The sequence below is a fragment of the Bos indicus x Bos taurus genome, chromosome 16, assembly GCF_003369695.1.
Source record: "Bos indicus x Bos taurus breed Angus x Brahman F1 hybrid chromosome 16, Bos_hybrid_MaternalHap_v2.0, whole genome shotgun sequence".
Lineage (NCBI taxonomy): Eukaryota > Metazoa > Chordata > Mammalia > Artiodactyla > Bovidae > Bos > Bos indicus x Bos taurus.
The window spans coordinates 8270658-8297752 of NC_040091.1; the positions used below are offsets into that span (position 1 = coordinate 8270658).

A 27095-nucleotide genomic window follows, 5' to 3' on the forward strand; every position below is an offset into this window, starting at 1 on the left:
TCCGTACACTGCTCCCACGTGTCCACATTAGCACGGTCTCTCCAATCAGCATCACAGGTGTCCTGACTACCCCTCTACGTCCTCCTAGAGCTCCCTGAGGACGAGCTGTCCACCTCAAATTTGGAGGAAGAGGCCCTGCCCACCGGTGCGGTAAGTGCTCCAATCTATCTGAGGTGAAAGCGTTGCTTCATGGCTTTACTTTTCAGTTGAGTTCAGATAAGGGTTCACAATATTCAAGACAGCTCATACAAACAGTTTTTAATTCAGTGGATGAATGTTGAGTCTTCAAGCAGAAAGCTTATACAAAAGGACATTATTTAAAATGACAACATCAATTAGAAACTGTGGTTGGGAGCACATGTCTCAGCTGAAAGCTTTCCCTCTTGAAATAAAATTTTGTAACTGCTAGTCAAAATGGGCTTCAGAGATATTTCAGGGAAAGCATGAACCTTTCCCACAGGAATCCTCTCTGTTTTGTTTTTGGGCCATGGACTCAACAACACTTTCCCATTTGGTTTTTTGAGGATAAAAAAGAGAACAAAAGCCCTGTATGCATAGTACACAAGATGCTGACACCCTCACACTGTTTTCTTCTCTTTAATTACAGGTGAAAGAAACCAACAAAAATGGTAAATATTCAGGAATCATCCCTCTGCTGAGAAACAATCTACATGATGGAGGCAGGGGTCTCTTGCGGGTTGTGGTTGGAGAGGCACCCTGATCCTGGGTCCCTAAAGGGGCAGAGGGGTGGGACTGCAGAGAAGAGACTGATCTCCCAGGATGAACAATAACTGTGTTCAATGGTCCTTGGAAACCACTACATCATTTAGATGCTTTGCGTTTGTGTGAATCAGGGTTGTAGTGCCTTGTGTGAGCCCATGTGATGTGGTTTTGAATCTCTGTGTGTGTGTATGTGTGTGTATGTGTGTCTCTTCAGAAATGTTTTCCTCTTACACAGCACAAGTCAAGTGTGAACTTTGAAAATACCTCTCATCACCACTACACACTGCCTATACATTATGTGATTCTTTCCTCAGCTTAGCCATTCCTCAAGTTTGGTTAATGTTCATTTTCCTCAGATGAAGATGGTACTGAGAAAAATGGCCTTAGCTCTTGACCTCCTAAATGGAAAAGCCAAACTGAAAACATAGGGATGGTCCCAGTGTGTCTGCACTGCACCCCTGACCTGCACTGATCACTCAGTCATGGGATGCTCTGTCATGGAGCAAGGGGGTCCCTGCATCTGTGTCCATGCCTGCAAGTACTAGCAGCTCCAGAGGTTCAGACCATGGCCATCCTTATAAGGTAGCCTCAGTGGTCACACAATCCAGGGGCAAACATAGATGGGCTAACGACCAACTTTGGCAGAGTCATCACTCTGAAAGACACCTCAGGACTTGCATCCTCCCAGTCAACTCACAAATTCTGAAAGTTGTGTGGCCGACACTGTAGGCCAAATATGTTGGTGCTACTGTTATTGCTTAAACAAGGATAAAGCAGATAATGACCAGGGAGATACTTCATTGTACATTATCATAAGCCTTACATTGATAAACCCTGTAGCACACACTCAAGGGAAGATGTCAAATAGATCACAAAGTGGTACTTGATAGTTAGCCTAGTGACCATGACTCTATTTGTAAATCTCCTGCACAGCTGGGTCATAGACATCTTTTACCCATGCTTCTTATCCACAATGAACTGTCCCACAAATTGTCTGACATCTGTGAGTGTGACAGCCACTGACTCAGCGGACATACAAATATTGTTTGGAAAATGAAGACTGGGGAAAAATATCACATGACTGATAGTAGCAATTTGGAATAGTAGGGTTGAATTCAGTCCTCTAACAGAATTTCCTTTCAATCAAGAATAAAGGCTCATAGAAGGCTCATTGGTAAGTTAAATGGCTGTAACTGCGGATCCTGGGGATGCAGTGATCTAGGAAGGACTCCAGAAGACAGGGGTGATTTAGCAGGAGTTGTAAACAGGCAAACGGGTCATGGATCTCTGTCATTGAAAGAGGGCATGCATTTTAGTGTTTCTTTTGTCCTCATTGGTTAGATTATCTCTAGTTAGATTGCAGAAGCTGTGTTTCATTTCATTCCTGCTCCTCTCCTTTGCTCCCCTTCCTTCAGCAGCTTGACTCAACATCAGCTCAATCCATAGTTACTAACCTCCCTCATGCATGCACTCCATCACACGTCCCTGTCAAATAATAACAAAGGCTGAGTGACTGGTGAGCAGCCTCAGCTGTGTCCTGACAGCTGTGCTCTGTCCCTCTAGCACCCCAGGAGGACCTGGTGGAGGAGCTGCCCCAGGCCTGCGCAGAGGAGCAGCCTCTGAGTATGCTGAAGGTAAGCTCATCTCTCTCTATCCGGGAAAAGACTGCTCCATCACTTCTTTATTTTTATTCAGCTGAATACAGTTATAGTAGTCTGACAATGTAAACTCTCACTGATGTATGCAATTCCTTGGCTGCAGAAATACTGAGGTTAAATCTATTATCAACACAGACATGTTTCAATAGGACATTAAAAATAGACGGCATCAGTTACTACCGTAGGTGCTTTTAGGAAGAGAAATTTTCTCCTCCTTGAAAAGTAATTTTGTAATTATTGGTTAAATTGAAACTGAGACCTCTTAGGTGAAAAAGCCCAGCCTTTTAAAGGGTGCCTGCCCTGTTTTCCTTTGGGGCCACTGACTTAAAGAATTTTAGTTATCTGAGGATAAATATCAGATGACAGGAGACTTACTGCAGATAATACATGATGCTGAGACCCTCACACTGTTTTCTTCTCTTTAATTGCAGGCACATGGAGTAGTCTATGAACACGGTAAATATCAGGGATCATCCCTGTGCTGAGGTACAATCTAGAAGGAGGTGGGGCTCTCTTGATGGCTCTAGTTGGAGAGGCGCCCTGATCCTGGGTCCCTAAAGGGGCTGAGGGGTGTGGGTGCAGAGGAGAGACTGATCTCCCAGGATGAACAATGACTGTGTTCTATGGTCCCTGGAAACAACTACATCATTTAGATGTTGTGGGCTTGTGTGAATCAGGGTTGGGGTTCCATGTGTGAGCCCACGTGATGTGATTTTGAATCTCTGTGTGAGTGTATGTATGTGTGTATATCCTCAGAGATGTTTCCCTCTTAGCACAAGTCAAGTGTGAACTTTCTAAACACTTCTCATCACCACTGCACACTGGCTATACATTACATGATTCTTTCCTCAGCTCAGCCATTCCTCAAGTTTGGTTAATGTTCATTTTCCTCAGATGAAGATGGTGCTGGACAAAATGTCCAAATTCTTGACCTCCTAAATAGAAAAGCCAAATTGAATATCTAAGTGTGGTCCCAATGTGGTTGCTCTGGACACCTGACCTTCATTTGACACTCAGACCTGGGATCCTCAGTCATGGCACATGGGGATCTCTCCATCTGTGAGCCATGCTGGGAGCTACTGGCAGCTCCAGAGGTCCATATTGTGCCCTTTATTATAAGGGGAGTTCAGTTGTCACTTCCCTGGTAGCTCAGATGGTAAAGAATCTGCCTACAATGTGGGAGACCCAGCTTTGATCCCTGGGTTGGAAAGATCCTCTGGAGAAGGAAATGGAAACTCATTGCAGTACTTTTGCCTGGAAATTCCCATGGAGGGAGGAACGTGGTAGGCCATAGCCTATGAGGTCGCAAAGAGTTGGACATGACTGAGTGACTCCACCTTCACTTTCACTTTTCAGTGGTCACAAAAACCAGGGCAACAAAGTCGTGTCAGACTCTTTGTGACCCCATGGACAGTAGCCTACCAGGCTCCGTGGTCCATGAGATTTTCCGTGCAAGAAAACAAGTGGACTGCCATTTCCTTTTCCAGAGGATCTTCCCAACCCAGGGATTGAATCTGGGTCTCCTGCATTGCAGACAGACACTTTACTGTCTGAGCCACTAGGGAAGCCCCAAAGATGGATTAACAGACAATTTTGGCAGAGTCTGTAGTATGAAAGGAACCTTGGGACTTGCATCCTCCTGGTCAAATCACATATTCTGAGAATTTTGTGCCCTTATGTAGACAATGTAGGTCATAACTCTTGGTAGTAGTGTCATTGCCTAAAAAAGGAATAAAGAAGATTATCAGGAAGATACTTCATTGTATTGGGTCACATTAAAATAAGCATCACATTCATTAAACCCTGTAGCACACACTCAAGGGAAGGTGTCAAATACATCTCAAAGTGGAACTTGTTAGTTAGCCTAGTGACCATGACTGTTTATGTAAATTTTCCTGCACAGCTGGGTGAAAGATAGTCAGCATTCATCCCATGCTTCCTCTCTATAATGAACTGTCCCACTAAATGTATGACTTCTGTGAGTGTGGACAGCCACTGACTCGGTGGACATGCAAATATTGTTTGGAAGATGAAGACTGGGAAAGAATATCACATGACTGACAATAGCTTTTTGGATAGGTCGGACTGCATACAGTCCTCTAACAGAGTTTGCTTTTAATCAAAAATAAATTCTCATAGAAGACTTGTTAAGTACAATAGCTGTAACTGTGAATGCTGGGGAGGCAGTGATCTAGAAAGAAATGCAAAAGCCAGGGGCGATTTACTAGAAGCTGTAAACAGGCAGGAGGGACATGGGTCTCTGTCATTGAAAACTGGCATGCACTTTAGTGTTTCTTTTGTCCCCATTGGTTAGGTTATCAGTAGTTAAATGCAGAAGCTGTGTTTCATTTCTCCTGCTCCTCTCCTTTGCTCTCCTTCATCCAGCAAAGAGGATGATTCAATAGCAGCTCAGTCTATAGCTTCTGCATTTAACTACTGATAACCCCATGACCCCATCAAAAAAAAAAAAGCAAATAAAACAGCAAAAACAGAAAAAAAATGCTGAATGATTGGTGAGCAGCCTCACTGTGTCCTGATATTTACTATGTGTCCATCACTCTAGATCCCCTGGAGGACCCAGTGGTGGAACTTTGCCGGGACTGGGCTAAGGAACAGAGTCTGAGTACCTTGAAGGTAAGCTCCTCTGTCTTTCTCTGGCATAGGAACTGTTGCTTCACTTATTTTTTATTCAGTCAAATACAGTTATAGTAATTTGATAATGTGCATTATCACTGATGTATGCAATTCCTTGGCTGGGGAAATATTGAGGATAAACCTATTATCAGTACATGCCTGATTCAAAAGGACATTAAAAAAAAAAAAAAAAAGACATCAGTTACTACTCTAGGAACTTTCCTCAGTAGAAATTTTTCCCCCAAGAAAAGTAATTCTGTAATCATTGGTGAAGTTATACCTGAGAGTGCATATGTGAAGTTCGTCAGGCTTTTCAACAGGGCTCCTCTCTTTTTTGGAGTGGACCATTGAGTTGAAGAGTTTAAGTTTTCTGAGGAAAAAACTCAGATAACAGATGACTTACTGGAGAGAAAACACGATGCTGACACCCTCACACTGTTTTCTTCTCTCTAATCACAGGCATACGGAGCAGTCTGTGAACACGGTAAATATTCAGGAATCATTTCTTTTCTGAGGAACTATAGAGTTGATGAAGGTGGGGCTCCCTTGTTGGCTCTGGTTGGAGAGGCAACCTGATGCTGGATGCCTACAAGAGTTGAGGGCCTGGGGTGCAGAGAATAGGCTGATCTCCAAGGAAATAGCAATGTCTGTGTTCTATGGTACCTGGAAACAACTACATTCATTGTTTAGATACTGTGAGTTTATTTGAATTAGGGTTGAGAGCCCAGGTGTGGGCCCATGTGGAATGTTTTTGGTGCTCTGTGTGTGTGTGTTTCTTCAGGAGATGTTTCCCTCTTACACAGCACAAGTCAACTGTGAACTTTCTAAACAGTTCTCATCAGCACTGCACACTGGTTATACATTACCTGATTCTTTCCTCAACTCAGTCATTCCTCAAGTTTGTTTAATATTCATTTTGTTCAGATGAAGATGGTGCTGAGAAAAATAGCCTTTGCTCTCGACCTCCTAAGTGGAAAAGCCAAACTGAAAACCTCGGGGTGGTCCCAGTGTGACTGCTCTGGACCCCTGACCTGCACTTATCACTCTCATGGGATCCTCAGTCATGGGGGTCAAAGGGGTCCCTGCACCTATGTACATGCCTGGAGGTACTAGCAGCTCCAGAGGTCCAGACCATGTCCACCATTATAAGGTGGGCTCAGTGGTCACCGAACCCAGAGCAACCAAATTTACATGAACTGCTAACTTTGGCACAGTCATTAGTGGAAAGGCACCTCGGAATCCACATCCTCCTGGTCAACTCACAGTTTCTGAGAGTTGTGTGGCCTTGTGTAGACAGTGTATGCCATATCGGTTGGTTCTAGTGTCCTTGCTTAATCAAGCAATAAAGCAGATTATCCTCAGGGAGATATTTCACTGTACTGGGTGAATTTAAAATAAGCCTTACATTGATTGAACCCTGTAGCACACACTCAAGGGAAGGTGTCAAATAGATCTCACAGTGGAACTTGTTAGTTAGCCTAGTGACCATGACTGTTTATGTAAATTTTTCTGCACAGCTGGGTCCAAGATAGTCAGCATTGATCCCATGCTTCCTCTCTATAATGAACTGTCCCACTAAATGTATGACTTCTGTGAGTGTGGACAGCCACTGACTCGGTGGACATGCAAATATTGTTTGGAAGATGAAGACTGGGAAAGAATATCACATGACTGACAATAGCTATTTGGGTAGGTCAGATTGAATACAGTCCTCTAACAGAGTTTGCTTTTAATCAAAAACTAATTCTCATAGAAGACTTGTTAAGTACAGTAGCTGTAACTGTGAATGCTGGGGAGGCAGTGATCTAGGAAGAAATCCAGAAGACAGGTGTGGTTTACCAGAAGCTCTAAAGAAGCATGAGGGCCGTGGGTCTCTGTCACTGAATTTTGGAATGCAGTTTAGTATTCTTTAATCCCCATTGTGTAGGTTATCACTAGTTAAAATGCAGAACTGTGTTTTATTCCTTTCCTGCTTCTCTCCTTTGCTCTCTTTCATCCAACAAAGAGAATGATTCAACAGCAACTCAGTCCATAGTTGCTAATCTCCCTCATGTATACACTCCACCCCATGTTCTCATCAAAAACAACAACAACAAAACAAAAACGCTGAGTGATTCTTGAGCAGCCTCACTGGTGTCCTGACAGCTACTCTGTGTCCCTCTAGCTCCCTAGGAAGATCAGTGAGGTGGAGAAACTGTGCTTTTTATTATAATCAACTGTCCTACTAAGCATATGTGAGTATTGACAGCCACTGACTCAGTGGACATGTACACAGTGTATATAAACAAATATTGACAGAAAAGTATGATATTATTCATAGCATAAATGGTAGGATTCAGTGTTTACAAATCTTGTATATTTGATTTTCTTTAAGACAAGTGATTAGTGAATTAATAGAATGGCCCAGGATTAAATTCAGTCCTCTAACAGTTTACTTTTAATCAAGTGCAAAGTCTCATAGGAAACATGATGAACAGAGTAGCAGCAACTGTGGATCTCGGAGGAAGAGTGATCTGGGAAAAATCAAGAGACTGTGGCAATTTAGCAGGAGCTCAAAATGAGCAGGAGGAGTCATGGGTCTCTTTCAGTGAACAGTGCATGCATTTTAGAGTTTTTCTTTTTATAGATTAAATATTTCCTTTTGATTAGGTTCCTCTTAGCTAGAGGGCAAAGATCTGTTTTCATTTCCTTCCTCTTCTCCTTTGCTTTCCTTCTTCCTCCAGAGAGGATGAATGAACACAAGTTCAGCCCATGCTTACTAACCACCCATATCCATACACACCACCCCATGTTCACACAAAGGAAAAAACACTGTTTTTTCTTTTTTCCTAATTCCTTTGCAGCCTCACCACTCTTCTAACAGCTACTCTGTATCCCTCTAGATTTCACTAAGGACCTGACAGTCAACCCAGCTTGTGACAGGACAGAAGAGATTCCATGTGACTCCAAGGCAAGTTTTTCTTTTTATCCTGGTCTGAGATAGAAGTATTGTTTCGTTTCTCTTTCAGTAGAATAAACTTATGAATCTTTGAGTGTGTTCATTTTAGATAGAAACAATTCCCTTGGTTGGGATAATGTTGAGTGAGAGTCTTATTACCAACTTATGATGCCTCAGTCCACAAGTTATTAAAATTGTTAGCATCCATTACACCCTGTACAGAGTTCTCTCTCCTATAGTATGTTTTCCTCTAAGAAAGGAATTCTGTAATTTCCAACCCAAGTGGACTTGGAAGTTTCATCCTCCAGGCAAAGGTCTTGCCTTGCATCCTGAGTATGTGTGCTCTGATCTTGCTGGGTTCCCTGGACTCCACCACTGTTCCTCATCAGGCTTTCCACTATCACCTAATGAACCAAAGACTGTGCATCTGTGTGATCTTACCCTCATAGTGTCTTCTCTTCTGTACTTGCAGGTGGCCCTTTCAGCATGTGCAAGTGGTATGTATTCTACAATCATTCAGTTGGGGAGATAAAGCTTTGTATATGAGAACGTTAGGGCTTTCTCACTGGTTTTAGTGTAGAGGGAAACTGAGTCCAAATTCCTGCTGGGAATGAATACGGGGGCCCTGGTGATATAAAGTAGTTTTCAAGTAAAATAATGTGGCTGATTATTGTAGTTCCAGGAAGAAACTGTACTATGGTTAATAATGTAGGTTTGTGTCCATGGAACTGGGTATGTCCCTAATCGTAATGAATAGTGTGATTCTTCTTGTGTGTGTGCATTTTTTGTGTTGTGTTTTTCCCAAATTTTGTCACCCTAAATATCACTGTCAACTCTCCACCCCCAAAATTCCCATCACCATTGCACCATGAATGAGGATGTATATACACATTCATTGTATGCTTTGATTTTATGCCAAGCGTACATCCTTTAACCTGGAAAACAAATCCCATTACTCTCCATGAAAATATTTTCAAGACTCTTTTTAACTTTTATTATTATTTTTTTTTATTGTCTGTACTGGGCCTTCATTGCTACGCAGGCTAGTCTCTACTTGTGGAAAGCAAGGACAACTCCCTAGTTGTCGTGAGAAGGCTTCTCACTTTGGCGGCTGCTTTTGTTGCAGAGCATGGGTCCTAGGGCTCTCTGACTTCCTCAGTTTTGGCATGTGGGCTCAGTAGTTGTGGCTCCTGGGCCCTAGGGCACAGGCAGTAGTTGTGGCATATGGGACTAGTTGCTCTGGGACATGTGGAATCTTTCCAGTCCAGGGATCCAGTCCATATCTCCTACATTGGCAAGTATATTCTTTTTTTTTTTTTTATGCTTTAATAAAAAAGTTTTTATTTTCAGTAAATTATTTTCAACATGTGTACCTTTTCTTTTTTTTTTTTCTTTAGTTTTATTTATTTATCTACTTTACAATACTGAGCCACCAGGGAGGCCCTACAGGATTCTTTTGAACAAAACTGTTTCAGAACCTCCCTTACTGGGTCAATCACACCTTTGCTGCTCCTGCTGCTAAGTCGCGTCAGTTGGGTCAGACTCTGTGCAACCCCATAGACGGCAGCCCACCAGGCTCCTCCGTCCCTGGGATTCTCCAGGCAAGAATACTGGAGTGGGTTGCCATTTCCTTCTCCAATGCATGAAACTGAAAAGTGAAAGTGAAGTCGTTCAGTTATGTCTGCCTCTTCGCCACCCCATGGACTGTAGCCTACCAGGCTCCTCTGTCACTGGGATTTCCCAGGCAAGAGTATTGGAGTGGGGTGCCATTGTAAATATTGTCTCCTAGTAGGTCTTATGGTATTTTGATTGGTCATGATTAATCACTCTGCCACTTCCCTCATTCACACTCTTTCCTATTAGAGCCTCCAAATGAATCTTCCCCCCTCACCCAAGGCACCTAGTACTGGGGAGGCTCCTTCCTTCTTCAGGGAGCCCCTGGTGGTACCTGCAGGCCACACCCAGTTCTAGAGGAATCTAAGAAAGAAGACCCTCTAGGAATAGATGAAGGAAATTCAGTACAGTTTTGCCTCTTAAGCTTTGAAATGTTCAGTCTGTCCTGTTAATTCCATGTTGTTCAGTACATCTCTAGAACTTTTCCATCTTGCAACTAAAACTTTATAGTCATTGAACAGACATTCCCTGTATCAACCTCTTCCCAGCTCTTGGAACTACCCTTTACTCTCTGTTTCCCTGAGTTTTCCTTTAGATAACTCAGGTAAATAGAATTGTGCAATATTTGTCTTCCTGTGACTAGCTTATTTCACTCTTACTGACATCCTCATGCTTCATTCATTGCTGCAAATGACAGGATTTCCTTCATCATTAAAGACTGAATCACATTCCAGTGTATATATATACACCACATTTTTTGTAATGATTTATCTGCCTGTGGACACTGGGTAGTTTTTTTATCTTGGTTGTTGTGTACAATGTGGCAATGGATATGAGATTGTAGATATCTCCTGGACATTCTCATTTTATCTCCTTTGGACATACACTCAAAAGAGTGATTCCTCAATCTTATAATGGTTCTCTTAATAATTTGTTGAGGGACTTCTAAACTTCCATAGTGACTACACCATTTTCCATTTCTACTAACAGGGTACAAATGTTCCACTTCTCTACATCCTTGCCAATACTTGTTATTTTATTTTTATAATACACATCCTGAAAGGTGATATCTTTTCACTTGGTTAGCTAAGTGGGTAAAGAATCTGCCTGCAGTGGAGGAGACCCTGGTTCAATTCCTGGGTCAGGAAGATCTACTGGAGAAGGGATAGGTTACCCACTCCAGCATTCTTGGGCTTTCCTTGTGGCTCAGCTGGTAAACAATCTGCCTGCAATGCAGGAGAGCTGGCTTCAGTCACTGGGTTGGGAAAATCCCCTGGAGAAGGGAAAGGGTAGCCATTCCATTATTCTGACCTGAAGAATTCCATGGATTGTAAAATCCATGGGGTCGCAAAGAGTTGGATACGACTGAGCGACTGACTTGTGCTTTCCATTTCACTGATACTTAGTGATGTTGACCACTTTTCTTATGTATACTGATCACTTCTATTTCTTCTATGAAGAAATGTCTGCTGCTGCTGCTGCCAAGTCGCGTCAGTTGTGTCCAACTCTATGCGACCCCATAAACGGAAGCCCACTAGGCTCCCCCTTCCCTGGGATTCTCCAAGCAAGAACACTGGAGTGGGTTGCCTTTTCTTCTCCAATGCATGAAAGTGAAAAGTGAAAGGGAAGTCACTCAGTCGTGTCCGACTCTTAGCGACCCCATGGAATGTAGCCTACCAGGCTCCTCCATCAATGGGATTTTCCAGGCAAGAGTACTGGAGTGGGTTGCCATTGCCTTCTCCTGAAGAAATGTCTATTGAAGCTTTTTACACATTTTTTAAACTCAATTGTTTGCCTGCTGTTGTTTTGAAGTTGCAGTTGCTTTTTTATATATTCTGGATATTGTCCTGTTATTCAGATACAAAGTTTGCAGGTACTTCCTCTCATTCTATAGGTTGCCTTTCTGTTGATTGTTGAGGAAACTATCCGTTCTTCACTTGGTAATTTTAGAACCTTGGCAAAGATCATTTGGCCACACACATATGAATTTATTCAAGATTCCCTTCATTGGTCTCTCTGCCTATTTTGTTTCTGGTAGAACTCTATTTTGACTGCTGTGGCATTCTAATGTGTTTTGAATTTAGGAGGCCTTAAGGCCCCATTGTTCTTTGCACTCAAGATTGTTTTTTCTCTTTGAATTTCTTTTGAGTTCCATAAGTATTAGAATTGGGGATTCTTTTTTTCATTTCTATAAAAATGACATGAGATTTTGTGAGTTGTTTCAATGTATATGTACATCACTTTTAGTAGAATAAGAAGGTCAGTCTGTGACCTTCTAGTCTATGGCCATATTCCAGTCTATGAATATGTATGTCATTGAAATTACTTGTCTTTTCTTTCTTTCAACAATGTCCTGTGGTTTTCAGTGCACAAATCTTTCACTTCCTAAGGAGCCTTTTCCACTGCCTTGCTTGGGTGCCCTAGAGTCAGGGATGGGAAAGATGGGCTCATGAAGAGAATGAATGTTTCTCCTTCCCCTCTGTATCTACTCTCTGGTTACTTGTAGTACAGGAGTGCTGGGCCATGCCCTTTACCTCTGCCTACAAATGAGCTCCCTATGGGGATTTTTCTTTGAAACTGAGTATTTACCTTTCTATTGGAATGTCCACAAGGAATCTCCCAATGCCTGGCCTGTGTCCTAGAGCCCCAGGTATACCTACATATGAATGATCATATTAGGCCAACAAATCTGCAATAAAGAACAAATGAGGACAGGCAGTTTGTTGCCTTTTCCTTATCTTTGCAGTTCCTAGAGCTGAACTTTCCAGTGTAGTAGCCACTAGTCAGATCTGCCTATTTATAATTAACCTATTTCAAACAATACTTAACTTGATATATTAAAAACAAAACAAAAAACCACACAATTACCTGGTCACCCTAGCCATATCTCAAGTATGTCCATAAGTGTTGAAATTTCAGGTTGGTAAGCTTGAATGCAAGCTATATTGGTCCTGTAGAAATGTAAGGTTGAAAGGTGATTCTCTCAGCATCTCTCATGTGAAATATTGCAACTGTGATCACCATCTTGTTGAAGGGCTCTGACTCCACAAAGCACAGGGGAGGTCTGTGAACCTGCAGGGACAACCAGAAAGATGCTGTGTGAGCAAAGTGGAGAAGGAGAAATGGGTGGGTCAACTTGTATAATAACTGTATTATTGTTCATGGTTGTCTTTCTACAGACTGCTTCTTGGAGAGTGTCAGCAGCAGTGATACAGAAGATAATGCAGGTAGGGAACAACTCTCAGGTGGGATTTAGAAGGAGAGGGTTCCTGGACCACTCAGGTTACACCTGCTTCTGTGGAGATGAAGGAAGGTGAATATAAATTCAGGAAGAAGAAGGAAATGTATTAGAACTGTGATTTGTTCTTCATACATTTTAATGATATAATAGAGCTATGTGTCCATGTACTATATATTGTGCTGTGCTTATAGTCATCTCTCCTTGCTTTTCCATTTAGAAATGGCCTTTCTCACAAGACACCTCTTTCCTTGGCCTTTCACCACCAAATATGAAAGCTTGGTTTCTGGGTAGTACCTGCAGGGTAGTATGGACAGGGACGTTAGCTTCGTGTTTAAATTCTCCTATGATGGCCACATCCTAGTGGGCACAAAAGTCTCATAGTCACTTAACACTGGAGACCAAGTTCTGCAATAAGTGTCAGGTGATGGGTGAAACGTGAACCCTCTCCATCTGCATTTTCAGGACATGTGGCTTCCCCTCATGTTTGTCCTCACTGTTTATTCCTCATAAGAAGGGTGCTCTCAGGATTGGATGAGTCAAAGCACACCTGCTCTAGCATCCCTGCCTGGGCTGAGTCTCCTGGAGCTCATCTCAGCACCACACCTCCCCAAGGATGCTGTGCTGAAGGTGCTTCCACGTGAGAGCAGTCCATGTTCAGCTGCCTCTAGAGACCAGCATGGCCACAGATTCTAGAGACTGTGAAGGGGCCACTGGACTTCTTTACACATATTCTCACAGCCCGACTGACCTTGTCTCCAGGGACTGAGCAGACTTGTCAGAGACTCAGAGCAGCAGGACTCGGGGTCACTGATCTTTTTAGAACTCACTATTCCCTCCAGACAAAAGCTCCGGATGGTTTTTATCACCATCTTTGCACACTCCTCAACTCATTTATTTATCTTTTTAATTTTTTTTGCATTTGATTTGTTGTATTTTCTTATACATTTTGAGTATGAGCTCCTTATTTGAATATGTTTTGTATTTTTTCTGTGGGTTATCTTTTCATCCTATTGATTATTGAAGAGGCTACACTTTTCCTGTTTTGTGGTCTTAGAAACTTGGTGAATTTTGTTTGACCATGTATCCATGAATTTACTTGGGGGTCCTTATTCTGGGCTTTAGGGCTATGCATCTGTTTCTATGTCAATATCATACAGGTTTGATTTCTATATCTTTGTAATGTGCCTTGAAATCAGGAGGGGAAAAACTTTGATCTTTGTTCTCAAGATTATTTTGTCTTTTTACAGTCTTTTGCGGGGAGCCGGTGAGGCATTCCACTCGTGACAAAGGTCATGAGGAAGGAGGCTCGGCATACGCAAAGGCGGGATCGAGCCTCAGGAGTCCCCCCGGATATTCTCGAGCATTTCCCCCCAAAAAACCAGAGTCTGCCTAATTTATTGCTTTGTGCTCTCACCTCTGACTTTACTGGGGGCTGTCCCCTACCACCATCTCTCTCTCTCTGTGTCAAAGAGTTAACTTACAGCTCCAATTAATAAAGTTCCTGGGCAATTAGGAGTGTTTAAATCCAAACCCCTCTGATGGCTCTCTAACTCGCCTGACAAGTTTACCCGGACTCCTGCAGCTATGCATACGATTGTTTACAGTCTCCCAGGAGAGGCATGGGAAGCTTAAGATGTTCAAATAGCTTAGAGCCTCTCAGAGAGTTAAAAACTGTCAGAATAAACTAGTAAAGGATTTCATTGATGAGTCAATGCTTGTTGCCAAGTTTTCACATCCCCTGAATTGTATCCTTGAATATGTATCAATTAATAGTGGGTATGTAGAAAAAATAAGTAGTGGCCTTGGTGTTAGTAACTTTAGACCCTTAAGGTAATAAATTCTTTCTTTGTTGTAAACCCATTACACATCCGCCCTATAGGAATGCAATTTTATCTTTGGAAGATGGTGCCAAACCTTGAAATAATTACTCTTAGAGAAAGTAAGTCTTTGTTGATAAGTCCTTGTCAAGAGTCATAAAATGTTAGTAGGCCTTCTGGCCAGAAGATGATGTAAATCACCTAAACCATTTGTATATGATACATTTGCAGGAAAGAAACCTTGGTTTTTGATAAGAACCAAAGACTGCTGACTTTGCATCCCCTATTATCCTCTATGTGTAACTTAGGGTATAAAAGCCCCTGTTAAAAATAAAGCTACGGGCCTTGCTCACCAACGCTTGGTCTCCCCATGTCATTCTTTCTTTTAACTTCCAGCTGAGTCTCCATCTGGAGCGCGGAACCCACCACGCTGACTAATCATGCCTGGGCTTCTAAGACCCACTCGAGAAGGTGTCTAGGGTGAGACACCTTCCGCTATTCGAGAGGGCGCCTGCGGCCTACGTCAGTGGTGCAAACTTCTTGTCTTGAAGTTTTATTGGTCTCCCGCGTAAACCAAGCTACTCAGCTTCTTTTCTCCACTGAATTTTCCTACTGAGCTATCCTCATTCTATTGTCCTCTATATCTCTAATTAGCATATAAATAGTCGCCTAGGCCGTCTCTCCTTCGAATACCCTGGATCAGCTGGGGCAGGTCCCCAGCAGGTGGCGCCCGATACAGGATTTTCGAAGGTAAGCTCCCAGCAATTGGGGTTACCAGCCCTATTGCCCCCCGTTCTCGGAACAACTGGGTTATCAGCCCTCTTGTTCCCCCACGGAGCAGTTTGGGTGACCAGCCCTACTGCTCCTCCCTTGGAACAGTTTGAGCCATCAGCCTACTGTTCCTCCCCCCGGAACAATCTGGGTCACCAGCCCTATTGTTCTTCCAGTGTTCGGGACGGCTAGGACCCCACTCAAGGGTGCCGCGGACCCCCCTGTAGGATAGACAGGGCGAGAGGAGTGGGAAGTGTTGAAAGTGTTAAAGAGTTAGACTTAGAGAAAACAGTTTCTGAAGTTAAAAGGCCAAAGAAAAGCCTGATCTTTTGATAGCTTAAAGCAAAATCTTTTACTATACTTAATTTTCTGACATGGGTAATACTGAATCAAATGAAAGACAGCTCTTTATAGGAGTAATTTTACAGTTATTAGGTAAAAGAGGAATCAAAGTTAAAAAATCTGCCATTCAATCATTTTTTTCATTTGTACAAGAGCACTGTCCCTGGTTTCCAGACGAAGGCTCTGTTAACTTAGATGTCTGGGAAAAAGTAGGAAAACAGCTAAAAACTTACCATGCCGAACATGGCTCAGAAAAGGTGCCTAATGACGCCTTTTCCTTATGGAATATCATTAGAGATGTCTTAGACCCTGCCCCTGATTCACAAAAAGTACATCTTAAAAGTGACAGTGAAGAAAATGCTGTAGCTAAACCTGCCCCTGAATCTAAAAGAGTAACTTTTAAAGAGGAAAATGAGGTCGAAACTGTAGTTAAACCTGAGGAAAATGAGAAAAACGAAGACCCGCCTGACTATCGGCAACTAAGAAAAATGTTAGCAGCTGTGACTACTCAGGAACAACTTAAAGATAGGGATGAGGAACAAGATCAGCCTTCCCCAAAAGAAAAAGAGAATTTAGGCGAGATAACAACTAAATATCACTCTGATGGAGATTGGCATCTCTTAAACAAAGATGCCCCAAAAGGCCTAAGAGAAACTTCCCCTGTCAGACCATCCGCTCCTAGGAGCTTGAGGGAAACATCCCCGATCAGACAGTTTGTAAGATTTAGTCACCAAACAGTTAAAGGATCTCCGGAGCAGGAGAAGAGAAATAAGGGATGCTCCCATCCCCCCATGCCTCCTCCTCCGTGTGGGGGTAAAGGGCCTCCACTAGGAGTTTCCCCGAGAAGGGTTTGCTCTAGTCCCAAGGATAAATTTGATCCTCACCTTGAGGCTTCTTTTCTAGTCCCCTCTGCAGTTTAGATAGGGTAAAGAAGGTACAAAATAAATAATAATATTCTCAAAAAAAAAAAAAAAAATTAAAAAAAAATGGGTTTCTCTACATCTAAAAATAGACAAATGTTTATTGGCTCTGTGAAATATGATTAAAAATGTCCTGGACCCCTGTCATGAGGCTGTTAAATAGCCTTTGAGGGAGGCTATAGCGGTAGATAGTGGTGAGTCTCCACTTTCTGCATAGATCATAATTTCTGCTATTGGAAAAAAAAAAAAAAAAGGAGGGAGAAAGTGCTTTACCTCCCGAGGAAGGAGAGGGCTTACAGGACGCTGCGGCCGAGCGCCCTGGCGAGCTCCCTCCCCCTCTGCGCAAACCTTTAAAAAACTTATCCACCACTTTCTGATTTAAGGTGATCGCCACCACCTCTGTTGGTGCCTCCCAGGACCCAGGAGTTCCCCATTTTGCCCCCAAAGCCTCTCAAAGCGTTGCCTAAGCCTGAGGAAGATAAAAAGTTTTTTGAACAGTGGAGCTTTTAAAACAGACTGCGTGCACAATATGCAGAGCATGCTTTTTAGAGAAAACCCCCTCGGGGGGTCTCACCCAGGCTAGGAGAAAAGCGAAAGGGCAAGGGGATTTAGCAACAATATTAACCCCTGATGTGCCGCTTACTCCAATTCCAACGGGAGTGGCTGGCCCCCTACCTTTGGACATTGTAAGATCTGTCCTGGGGCATAGCTCGCTTTCTTTTCAAAAAAAAAAAAAAAAAAAAAATTCGGTGGTGCATGGTGTAGTAGATTCTGATTATATTGAGAAATTAAAGTCTTGATATCACCGCCTACCAAAACTGTACAAATTAATAAAGGTCAAAGAGTAACACAGCCTTTGCTTTTACCTTATTATCAGACAAGAAAAAACTTGACTTCTCAAGTTAAGAGCCACAAAACATTTGGATCTAGTGATCTAGCCTTTTGGGTGCAGGAAATTACAGCTCCAAGGCCTTTAAAAGATCTTTTAATTCCAGAGAATAAAATGCCAGGGCTATTGGACACAGGAACAGACGTCTCTTAGCATTGCTGGGAAAGACTGGCCCAGCTCCTGGCCAACACATACTACTGAAAATGAGTTGGTGGGATTAGAGAAAGTGGTATGTGAGGTGGGGATGCTATACAGGTGGTACATTTAACAATACTTTATATATTGTTATAAATACATAATATAAATATATTTGCCTAATTACAGTTTGCCTAATTAGGTATGGGTATAAATAAAATATAATAAAGGTATACCTAATTCTACTTATAGATCTATACTTAATTTGTATATAAATTAATATGTATACTATATATACATATATATATACTGTATAATTAAATGTATATTGCAGTAATATAATGTGTGTGGCTGATATTAATTGGTATGGATTGATGTGCTGTGATGATATATGTTCTATATACTGTATAATTGTATGTGTGTGACATGTATTATTACAGTACACTGGTTTGTGTTGGTTGGTATTAGCTGTGTATGTGTTGTATTGCTGTAATATATATTAATTAATATATTAATTATAAAGATTAATTCAAATATATTGATTTATATATATTATATGTCAATAAGTTTATACTTGTTGCCATATATAAATACATATATAAATACATTTTACATTTAGGTATGTCTGTATACCAAAATGAGATAAGGAGGTTATACATTTATTATTTAAATTTATACAGAGACCTAAACTAAACATTAGACCTAAATTAACATATCCCTAGGAAAACAGCTGGACAAATAGTAAAGTTATGTCCAAATTGTAATTAATCACTTAAAGGTAAACACACAGGAGCAGACTACAATGATGAGACACTAGATGCCTGAATTACAGGCTACGACTCGGCCCCTGGTCAAGTAAAAAGACCTCCTTACTGGAGAGTGTAAAAGGCCAGATGTGTTGCTAACTTGTGGGAGAGGGTATGCTTATATATTTCTACAGAATGCAGATTCTCTGATTTGGATCTCAGAAAAATTCGTCGTGTCACATTCCCCAAAGACCAGGTTCGCGGCGCGCGCACTCGCTCGCTCCCCCTCCCCCAGCCAGCTCTCGCCTCCGCGCCGCCAGCGGCGCCCCGCACCCTCCTTGCTGCACCCCGCGACCTAGAGCAAGGAAGTCTGTGTGGCGCGAGTGAGGGCCAGAGAGGAAAGCGTGCCCGCGGAATGCAGTCCAGACCAGCGCGCTCCCGCCGGCGACAGGAAAACGCCCGGAGCCCAAGCGGCGGCGGCTAGCCCGAGTCCGCGAACCCCGCCCCTCCGCCCGCCGTAGACGCAGCGGCCCACAGCCTGCCGTTCGCGTTCTGCCTCCTGATGCTGCGGACACTGCTCCGCCGAGCCGATGCCTACAGCTGCTCCTTGTTTCATCTTGTTTAAATCCTCAATATAATGTTTGCTCCTTTGTGGTGGTGGTGTGAACAAATGTATGCTCTCATCTTGTTTAAATCCTCAATATAGTGTTTGCTCCTTTGTAATGTTACAACGTCCACCTTATCTTATGATGTAACCACTTATTGAATTATGCTCTTGCTGTATTACAACAACTGCAGGATTTAATGCGAACACGACGGTTTGTGGGCTTACTTATCTTGGGAATAGCAGCTTTGATAAGTGCAATTACTTCTGTTACTGTGGCAGCAATATCATTGACTCAACAAGTACATACTGCTCAATATGTTGATTCTATGTCCAAAAATGTTTCTTTAGCATTGGCAACACAGGAAGCTATAGACAGGAAATTAGAAATGAGGGTAGATGCCCTAGAGGAAGCAGTAATACATATTGGGACTGAATTGCAGGCTTTAAAGGTGAAAATGGCATTGTCCTGTCATGCTGACTACCGGTGGATATGTGTAACACCCCTGAAAGTAAATGAGACAGATTTTGAATGGGAAAAGATTAAAAACCATATTTCAGGTATTTGGAACAGCTCTGACATTAGCTTAGACTTAGGGAAACTTCACAATCAAATAGCAACCCTGGAACACTCCCGATTAGATTTTACTGCCGCTGGAACAGCAAATGATTTCTTCCATACTTTCTCTAACTACATTTCAGGAAAAAATATTCTGTCTACCTTCCTCGGCTACGCTACCTTGGCTGTTTTAATTTTATTTCTAATAATCATTCTTCCTTGTATTGTCAGGATTCTTCGGCAGAGCATTCAGAGGCTCGCGACTGAGCTACATCTGGCTGTTTTAAGAAATAAAAAAGGGGGAGATGCGGGGAGCCGGTGAGGCATTCCACTCGTGACAAAGGTCATGAGGAAGGAGGCTCGGCATACGCAAAGGCGGGATCGAGCCTCAGGAGTCCCCCCGGATATTCTCGAGCATTTCCCCCCAAAAAACCAGAGTCTGCCTAATTTATTGCTTTGTGCTCTCACCTCTGACTTTACTGGGGGCTGTCCCCTACCACCATCTCTCTCTCTCTGTGTCAAAGAGTTAACTTACAGCTCCAATTAATAAAGTTCCTGGGCAATTAGGAGTGTTTAAATCCAAACCCCTCTGATGGCTCTCTAACTCGCCTGACAAGTTTACCCGGACTCCTGCAGCTATGCATACGATTGTTTACAGTCTCCCAGGAGAGGCATGGGAAGCTTAAGATGTTCAAATAGCTTAGAGCCTCTCAGAGAGTTAAAAACTGTCAGAATAAACTAGTAAAGGATTTCATTGATGAGTCAATGCTTGTTGCCAAGTTTTCACATCCCCTGAATTGTATCCTTGAATATGTATCAATTAATAGTGGGTATGTAGAAAAAATAAGTAGTGGCCTTGGTGTTAGTAACTTTAGACCCTTAAGGTAATAAATTCTTTCTTTGTTGTAAACCCATTACACATCCGCCCTATAGGAATGCAATTTTATCTTTGGAAGATGGTGCCAAACCTTGAAATAATTACTCTTAGAGAAAGTAAGTCTTTGTTGATAAGTCCTTGTCAAGAGTCATAAAATGTTAGTAGGCCTTCTGGCCAGAAGATGATGTAAATCACCTAAACCATTTGTATATGATACATTTGCAGGAAAGAAACCTTGGTTTTTGATAAGAACCAAAGACTGCTGACTTTGCATCCCCTATTATCCTCTATGTGTAACTTAGGGTATAAAAGCCCCTGTTAAAAATAAAGCTACGGGCCTTGCTCACCAACGCTTGGTCTCCCCATGTCATTCTTTCTTTTAACTTCCAGCTGAGTCTCCATCTGGAGCGCGGAACCCACCACGCTGACTAATCATGCCTGGGCTTCTAAGACCCACTCGAGAAGGTGTCTAGGGTGAGACACCTTCCGCTATTCGAGAGGGCGCCTGCGGCCTACGTCAGTGGTGCAAACTTCTTGTCTTGAAGTTTTATTGGTCTCCCGCGTAAACCAAGCTACTCAGCTTCTTTTCTCCACTGAATTTTCCTACTGAGCTATCCTCATTCTATTGTCCTCTATATCTCTAATTAGCATATAAATAGTCGCCTAGGCCGTCTCTCCTTCGAATACCCTGGATCAGCTGGGGCAGGTCCCCAGCAGTCTTTAATGGTTCCATATATCTTTTTGAATTTGCTTTTTCCATTTCTATGAAATTTATGCTAATATTTTGATTGGTGTTGCAATGAATTTTTATCTAGCTTTGGGTAGCATAGAAATGTCAACAGTACTAAGTCTTCAGTCTATGAGCATGATATGTCATTTCAATTCCTTGTGCCTGGTTTAATTCTTTCAGTATGGTTCATGGTTTTCAGTGTGCAGGTTGTTTGCTTTCTAAAGGTACTTTGTCCTTGACCTCTCTGGATCTTTCAGAGTCAGTGGTTGGAAGGATGATCTCATGAAGAGACAAAGTGTCCCTCTTTCTCTTCTGCACATGTTCTCTGATTATGTTCAGCACAGGTGCCCTGGGCCCTGTGCCCATACTCTTCCCCTCAAAAGGAGCACCTGCTGGGAATTCCTCTAAGATCTGGGTGTTGACATTGTTTCAGTGTCCCAAAGGCTCATGAGTACCTGGGATGTGTGCATGAGCCCAGGAGAAACACATAAATAAATCACCAAATCAGGCCAGCCAAATACCCTGCAGAAGCTGTTGGGCTATACTTCACAGGCCTGCAAGCCCTGTACTGCCTAGATTTGAGGCCAAAGAAAGGTCCCAGAGTTTACAGAGATATCAAAGTTTTAATAGATGGAATGTCTTATATATCTGAAGTAAAAGGGTCCTGGAGAGACACCTACTGTGGACAGCAGGTGACAGGCAGAACACAGAAGCTGCAATATTCTTCACTCTGGGGAGATGGGGAATCTACCAGTTACAGGGGGAATTAACAGCAGATTGGCTCATTAGTTACACTGGTGACCATGGAAACCAGTAGAAGGCCACATCCCTCTCTTACCCCCTCAGGCTAAATACTTTCATAGGCCAGAGATCTTTTCTTTGTTAATCTACAGGAAAACAGCTATCTTGAAAAGGGCAGAAAATGCAGAGGGAATAACCAAGAGAAAGGTGGTAACATTCTATATATATTCATTTGTTCAGTCACTCAGTTGTGTCCGACTCTTTGTGATCCAATGAACTATATCCCCCCAGCTTCTCTGTTCCTGGTATTCTCCAGCTAAGAATATTGAAGTGTTTCCATTTCCTCTGCCAAAGCATCATCCCAACCCAGGGATTGAACCCATGTCCCCTGCATTAGTAGGCAGATTCTTTACCACTGAGCCACCTGGGAAGCCCTATGCCCTCCCTTTTACCACAGTGCCCTGGTATTCCATAAACTGTTCTGCCACAATCTATCAGAAATGTTAGAACCATTGGAGCTGATCTTAAGATTCATTCAATCTTGCCTGGTGGCTCAGACAGTAAAGAATTCGCCTGCAATGCAGCAGACCTGGGTTAGAACCCTGAGTCAGGAAGATCCCCTAAAGAAGGAAATAACTACCCATTCCAGTATTCTTGCCTGGAGAATTCCAGGACAGAGGGGCCTGGTGGGCTACAGTTTATGGGGTCACAAATTGTCCAACACAACTGAGTGATTAAGCACACACATATATAAACATATATAGAGGATATTGTGAATTACAGTGTGGTAGCCACTAGCCGGATGTAACTGTTATAGTTTGTTTAAAGGCATGTTTTAAATGGTCAAAAATACTTGCAATTTCAGATAGGTTAGCATGAAGGTGAGAGCTCTAATGGGCCTATAGAAGTGAAAGGTTGAAAATTGACTCTTTCAGCATCCCTGTCTTTAGGTTTGTAACTGAGATCAGTGTCTTATTGAAGGGCTCTGACTGCACAGAGAACAGATGACTGCCATCTGCTATCCACAGTGGGGTGTCTCTTCATGACCCTGGGAAAAAGGTCAAGGTGATGCTGTAAGAGCCAGCAGGGCCTCAATTGGAGCAGAAGTGGGTGGGTCATTCATTCTGATCACCTTGTTGCTCCTGGTTGTGTTCCTATGGAATGTGTTGTGGAGAGCATTTGGTGTGGTGGTGAGGAAGGGGACACTGGCAGGAAACAACATTTAAATAGGACCTGACAGGACAGGGCTCCTGAAAATATAGGGTTAAACCCTCTGCTTGCAGGCTAAGGAAGGTTAACATGAAATTAGAAAGAAGGAAATGTGTGTAGAGTTGTGAATTACTCTTTTCATATTTGAATGATATGATAGAGAAATTGTGTCCTGGCCTTGCATTGTGCTGTGTTTATAATCACCTTTTCTTGCTTTGCTCTTCAAAGATTATTTTTCCTGTAAGAGCTGCTCTCTCCTGCTTTTGTCACTGACTAGTATGAAAACCAGGTCTTTGGTCAGCACATCTCGAGTATTGCGCATTGCAGACTCTGTTTTCTACTGTATGCTGAACTATGATGGCCATATCCTATGGGCTCAAAACTCTCATTGCCACTTGACACTAGAGACCACATCCCTGTAGTGCATGTGAGGTAGTGATTGAGGCGTGAACTCTCTCCTCCTGCACTTTCAGGACTTGTGACTTCCTCTCATGTTTCTCCTCACTGTTAATCCCTCAAGTAGAGGGCACTCCCAGAGGTGGATGAGTCACAGCACATAGGCTCTGAGTCCCTGCCTGGGCTCAGTCTCCTGAAGCTCATCTCAGCCTCTGCACCATCCAAGTCTGATGTCCTGAAGGTGCTTCCATGTGAGAGGTCCATGTCCAGCTGCTCCTACCTCCATGGCTTCAGATTGTACATTCTGTGAAGAGTCCACTGGGCTTCTTCACACACTTGCTTTCACAGCCCTGCTGACCTGGTCTTCTGGGATTGAGCAGTCCCAGGGCAGCAGGTCCTGGGGTCACTGCTACTCTCAGAACCCACTGCTGCTTCCAGACAGTCCTGCCCCTTCTCCCCAAACCGAGGCCTGCCCCATCCTCTGTCCTTTCCTTACACCTTCCCAGGTCTCATCCCTCCAGTTTTCCAAGTCTTAGTGCAAACCAGGAAGCTACCAGATGTTTATCGAGGACCCTTGTCACATCATTCTGGCTAAATGGAATTGGAAGTGTTTGCCTCTGTCCTAAGGGTCTATAAAACTTAAGGTGTTGCTGTGAGCATTAAGTATCCCCCAGGTAACTCAGATCACCAAAGGCAACAGGAGAGTCTCTGTTATGTGAAATTTTGTCCTTCCCTCCCCCAGGGCTCAAAACACTCTCAGGTCCATGCCCAGTCCTCCCTGGCAGGGATGGATTATTTAATTAAATAATGGGCTGATAGAAGACAGTGGCCATACACCCATGATCCTTCTTCCAATGTTCCCATGTTGGAGAACTCTAGGGTTGATGGAGTTTCAAGGAGCAAGGAAAGGAACAGTGATAATAGGAGAGAAATGAGGAAGGAAGTAGAGGAGAAACAGGGGGAGAAGGAGGGAAGTGAGGTCATGGGCAGAGATGCATGGAGACAGTGACCGCCTGGAGGAGGAACAGGTTGACATGGCCTCATTCCTGTTCGCATGTAGACAAGTTGAGAGTGGTGACAGGAAGCTGCAGTTCAGAGACCCACTTTTTCACTGAAGAGGTGAAACACTGAAGCCCTGGGTTGTCCCTGGAGAAAAGGCACCAGGGGTCCCAGGGTCAGGCTCTGAGGGGCACCAGGGTCCTCCAGTCACATCCTGACTCTAAGTCTCTCCTTTGCTTTCCCACAGACTCTCCACATGACTACTACCCTCAGACATCAGAAAAATGCATGGAAGATAATAAAGATTCAGAGATAGAGAGCAAGAATACAGAGGTCATTTCTTCCTTCTTTCATATTTTTAAAAGTTTTCTCTTTTTCTGATCCATAGACTCTTCCTTGTAACCCTTCCCCATCTCCACTTTCCGTCTTTTTGTGATTATCCTCCTGGAGCACCTGGTTTCTTATAGGCACGGGGGATCCTGGGAGCTTATATAAAACCTGTGAATCTGTCTTCAGCTCTCTTCCCCTACTCTCATAGCATTGCCCCAGCTCCTGACCTCATGTCTGCACCCTTCAACCTGGTTTTGTCACTATGACTGGCCTGAGAAGGAGTGGAGGCTGGAGTTAGTATGTCTGGATCCATGCAGTTGAAGTGCCTGCATTAAGTCTGCCCTGCCCTGGGTTACCCCATAAAGTTGCTTTCCTGCCCTGAAAGAGCTTGGACCTGCCTGACTGATCTCTTTCTTTCAGATTTCAGAAAACTCTTTGCTTGTTTGCTGGAGGAATGTTTTTGGGGGTATCAAAGATAATAAAGAAGACCAAGAAAAGCAAGAATGAATGTGGGACCTGGGTGAAAAGGTGAGGCAGAGAAGGGCACATGTCTGCATCATGTCCTCAACTCACTTGGTGGGGCTTCAGAATCACCAGCAAAAACACTGGGGTCTGTTGCTGAGTGTGACCACAAAAGTGGAGACAAGAGGGTGGTAACAGTCCGTCCATGCAGATGAGAGGAAGATGCCCTGAGCACGTCTCCCCAGGGTACAGGTCCTGTCCCCAGATGCCCCTGAGGTTTCTGGGCTGGCTCCTCCGGCAGCTGTTACATTTGCAGGGAGGCTGGGGGGCACTGTGGAGCCACTGTGTGCCTGAGTCAAGGAGCCACTGTTCTCTTTGAAGATCCCCACTGGAGGCTTCCTCATCCCCCTCTGCAGGACCCAGCTCTGCCCACCCAACCCCCCAAAGGCAGCAGGGGATACCCCTAGTTCATCACCAGCTGCAGAGAGAGGTTGGGGAGGCCCCACGCTCCCCAGTCCTGGGCTCCTGGGAACAGAGTGAAGGAGACACAGGTGCCCAGAGTTCGTGTAGGCAGGAGTCACCTGGCAGCTCCACATCCCTGTGGGTGCTCCCTGGTCCTGAGGGTCCCAGCCAGCCTGAGAGGTTTCCTCAGTCAGGTGTCCAGTCTGGGGTCCCTCAGGTTCTTGAACCTGGAGTCCTTGGTCACTTCAGGCACCATTTCTTAATCTGAAGTTGGAGGTTCTGCAGATTCTTCTGTGTATGTGTCCAACTGAAGACACACCAGAAAGCAATACAGTGCCATTTGGGATGCTGGTAGTGGTAAGGGAGCCACCTATCAATGCAGGAGACACAAGAGACTCAGGTTCAATCTCTTGGTAGAGAAGATCCCCTGAGGAAAGGAAATGGTAACCCAAGCCAGTATTCTTGCCTGGAGAATCCCAGTGACTTGAGGAGCCTGGTGGACTATAATCCTAGGCTGCACAGAGTCAGACATGACTGAACTGAGCAGCACACTTGGGATGAGTGGCAAGATTCAAGTTGCTTATGTTCCTTTTATTTTTTTCTGATTCTGTCATTAACAACACATCTTATTTTATTATAATTTAAAAATCAGTGTCTTCTGTCAAAGGTTAGTGTTGCAACATGCTAAACATAAAATGCACCTTTTTATTACAACAATATAATAACAGTTTAAAATCATAAACCTCAGGAGAGTTTGGCTGGGGCTTGGAAATGATTATTAGGGAAAATATAGACCCTAGGTGTCTGTCCATTTCCAATGCTCAGGTCTCAGGAGCAGTTGTACTGAGTGTAGGATGGGTGGATATGTTCTCATACCCCCCATGACATCTGACCTCCTGCTCCTCCCAGGGGCTAGAGAGAAGGGAGGACCCAAGCATTCAGCCCTGGATCCCAGAGTCCCCTGTTCCTCTGACTGAGTCTCACTGTCCAGGGTACCCATCAGTTGAGGGTTGCCGGCCGGATGCCCAGGTGTACTCGCTCCTGTGGGACATTTCTAAACACTCCCTGCTGACAGAAAACACACTCAGGAAGGAGAATCAAATAGGCCCAGTGCCCTGCAGATCTGAGCTCCAAAGCCAAGTCTAGATCCTGGGAAGTCTTCTGGGTCATGCACACCCTCCTCAGGGAGCCCTCTTCTGTCTGACTCTGCACCTCCCAGGGACTCCATCACCTGTGTTGCTGTTGCAGGCTCTGATCTGAATCCATGAAGACCTGGACCTGGACCCCATCCTGGACCC

General features: G+C 43.6%; 1 protein-coding gene across 1 annotated transcript; it reads left to right on the forward strand.

Annotated features, from left to right (window-relative positions):
- LOC113906375 lies at positions 1-27095 on the forward strand. Its single transcript, XM_027564410.1, has 12 exons — positions 1-150; positions 608-629; positions 2287-2357; positions 2813-2837; positions 4945-5015; positions 5475-5499; positions 7898-7965; positions 8426-8450; positions 12747-12794; positions 24791-24876; positions 25294-25401; positions 27046-27095. The coding sequence occupies exons 3-11, from the start codon at positions 2349-2351 to the stop codon at positions 25378-25380; spliced, it is 444 nt and encodes a 147-aa protein (XP_027420211.1). The 5' UTR covers positions 1-150; positions 608-629; positions 2287-2348; the 3' UTR covers positions 25381-25401; positions 27046-27095.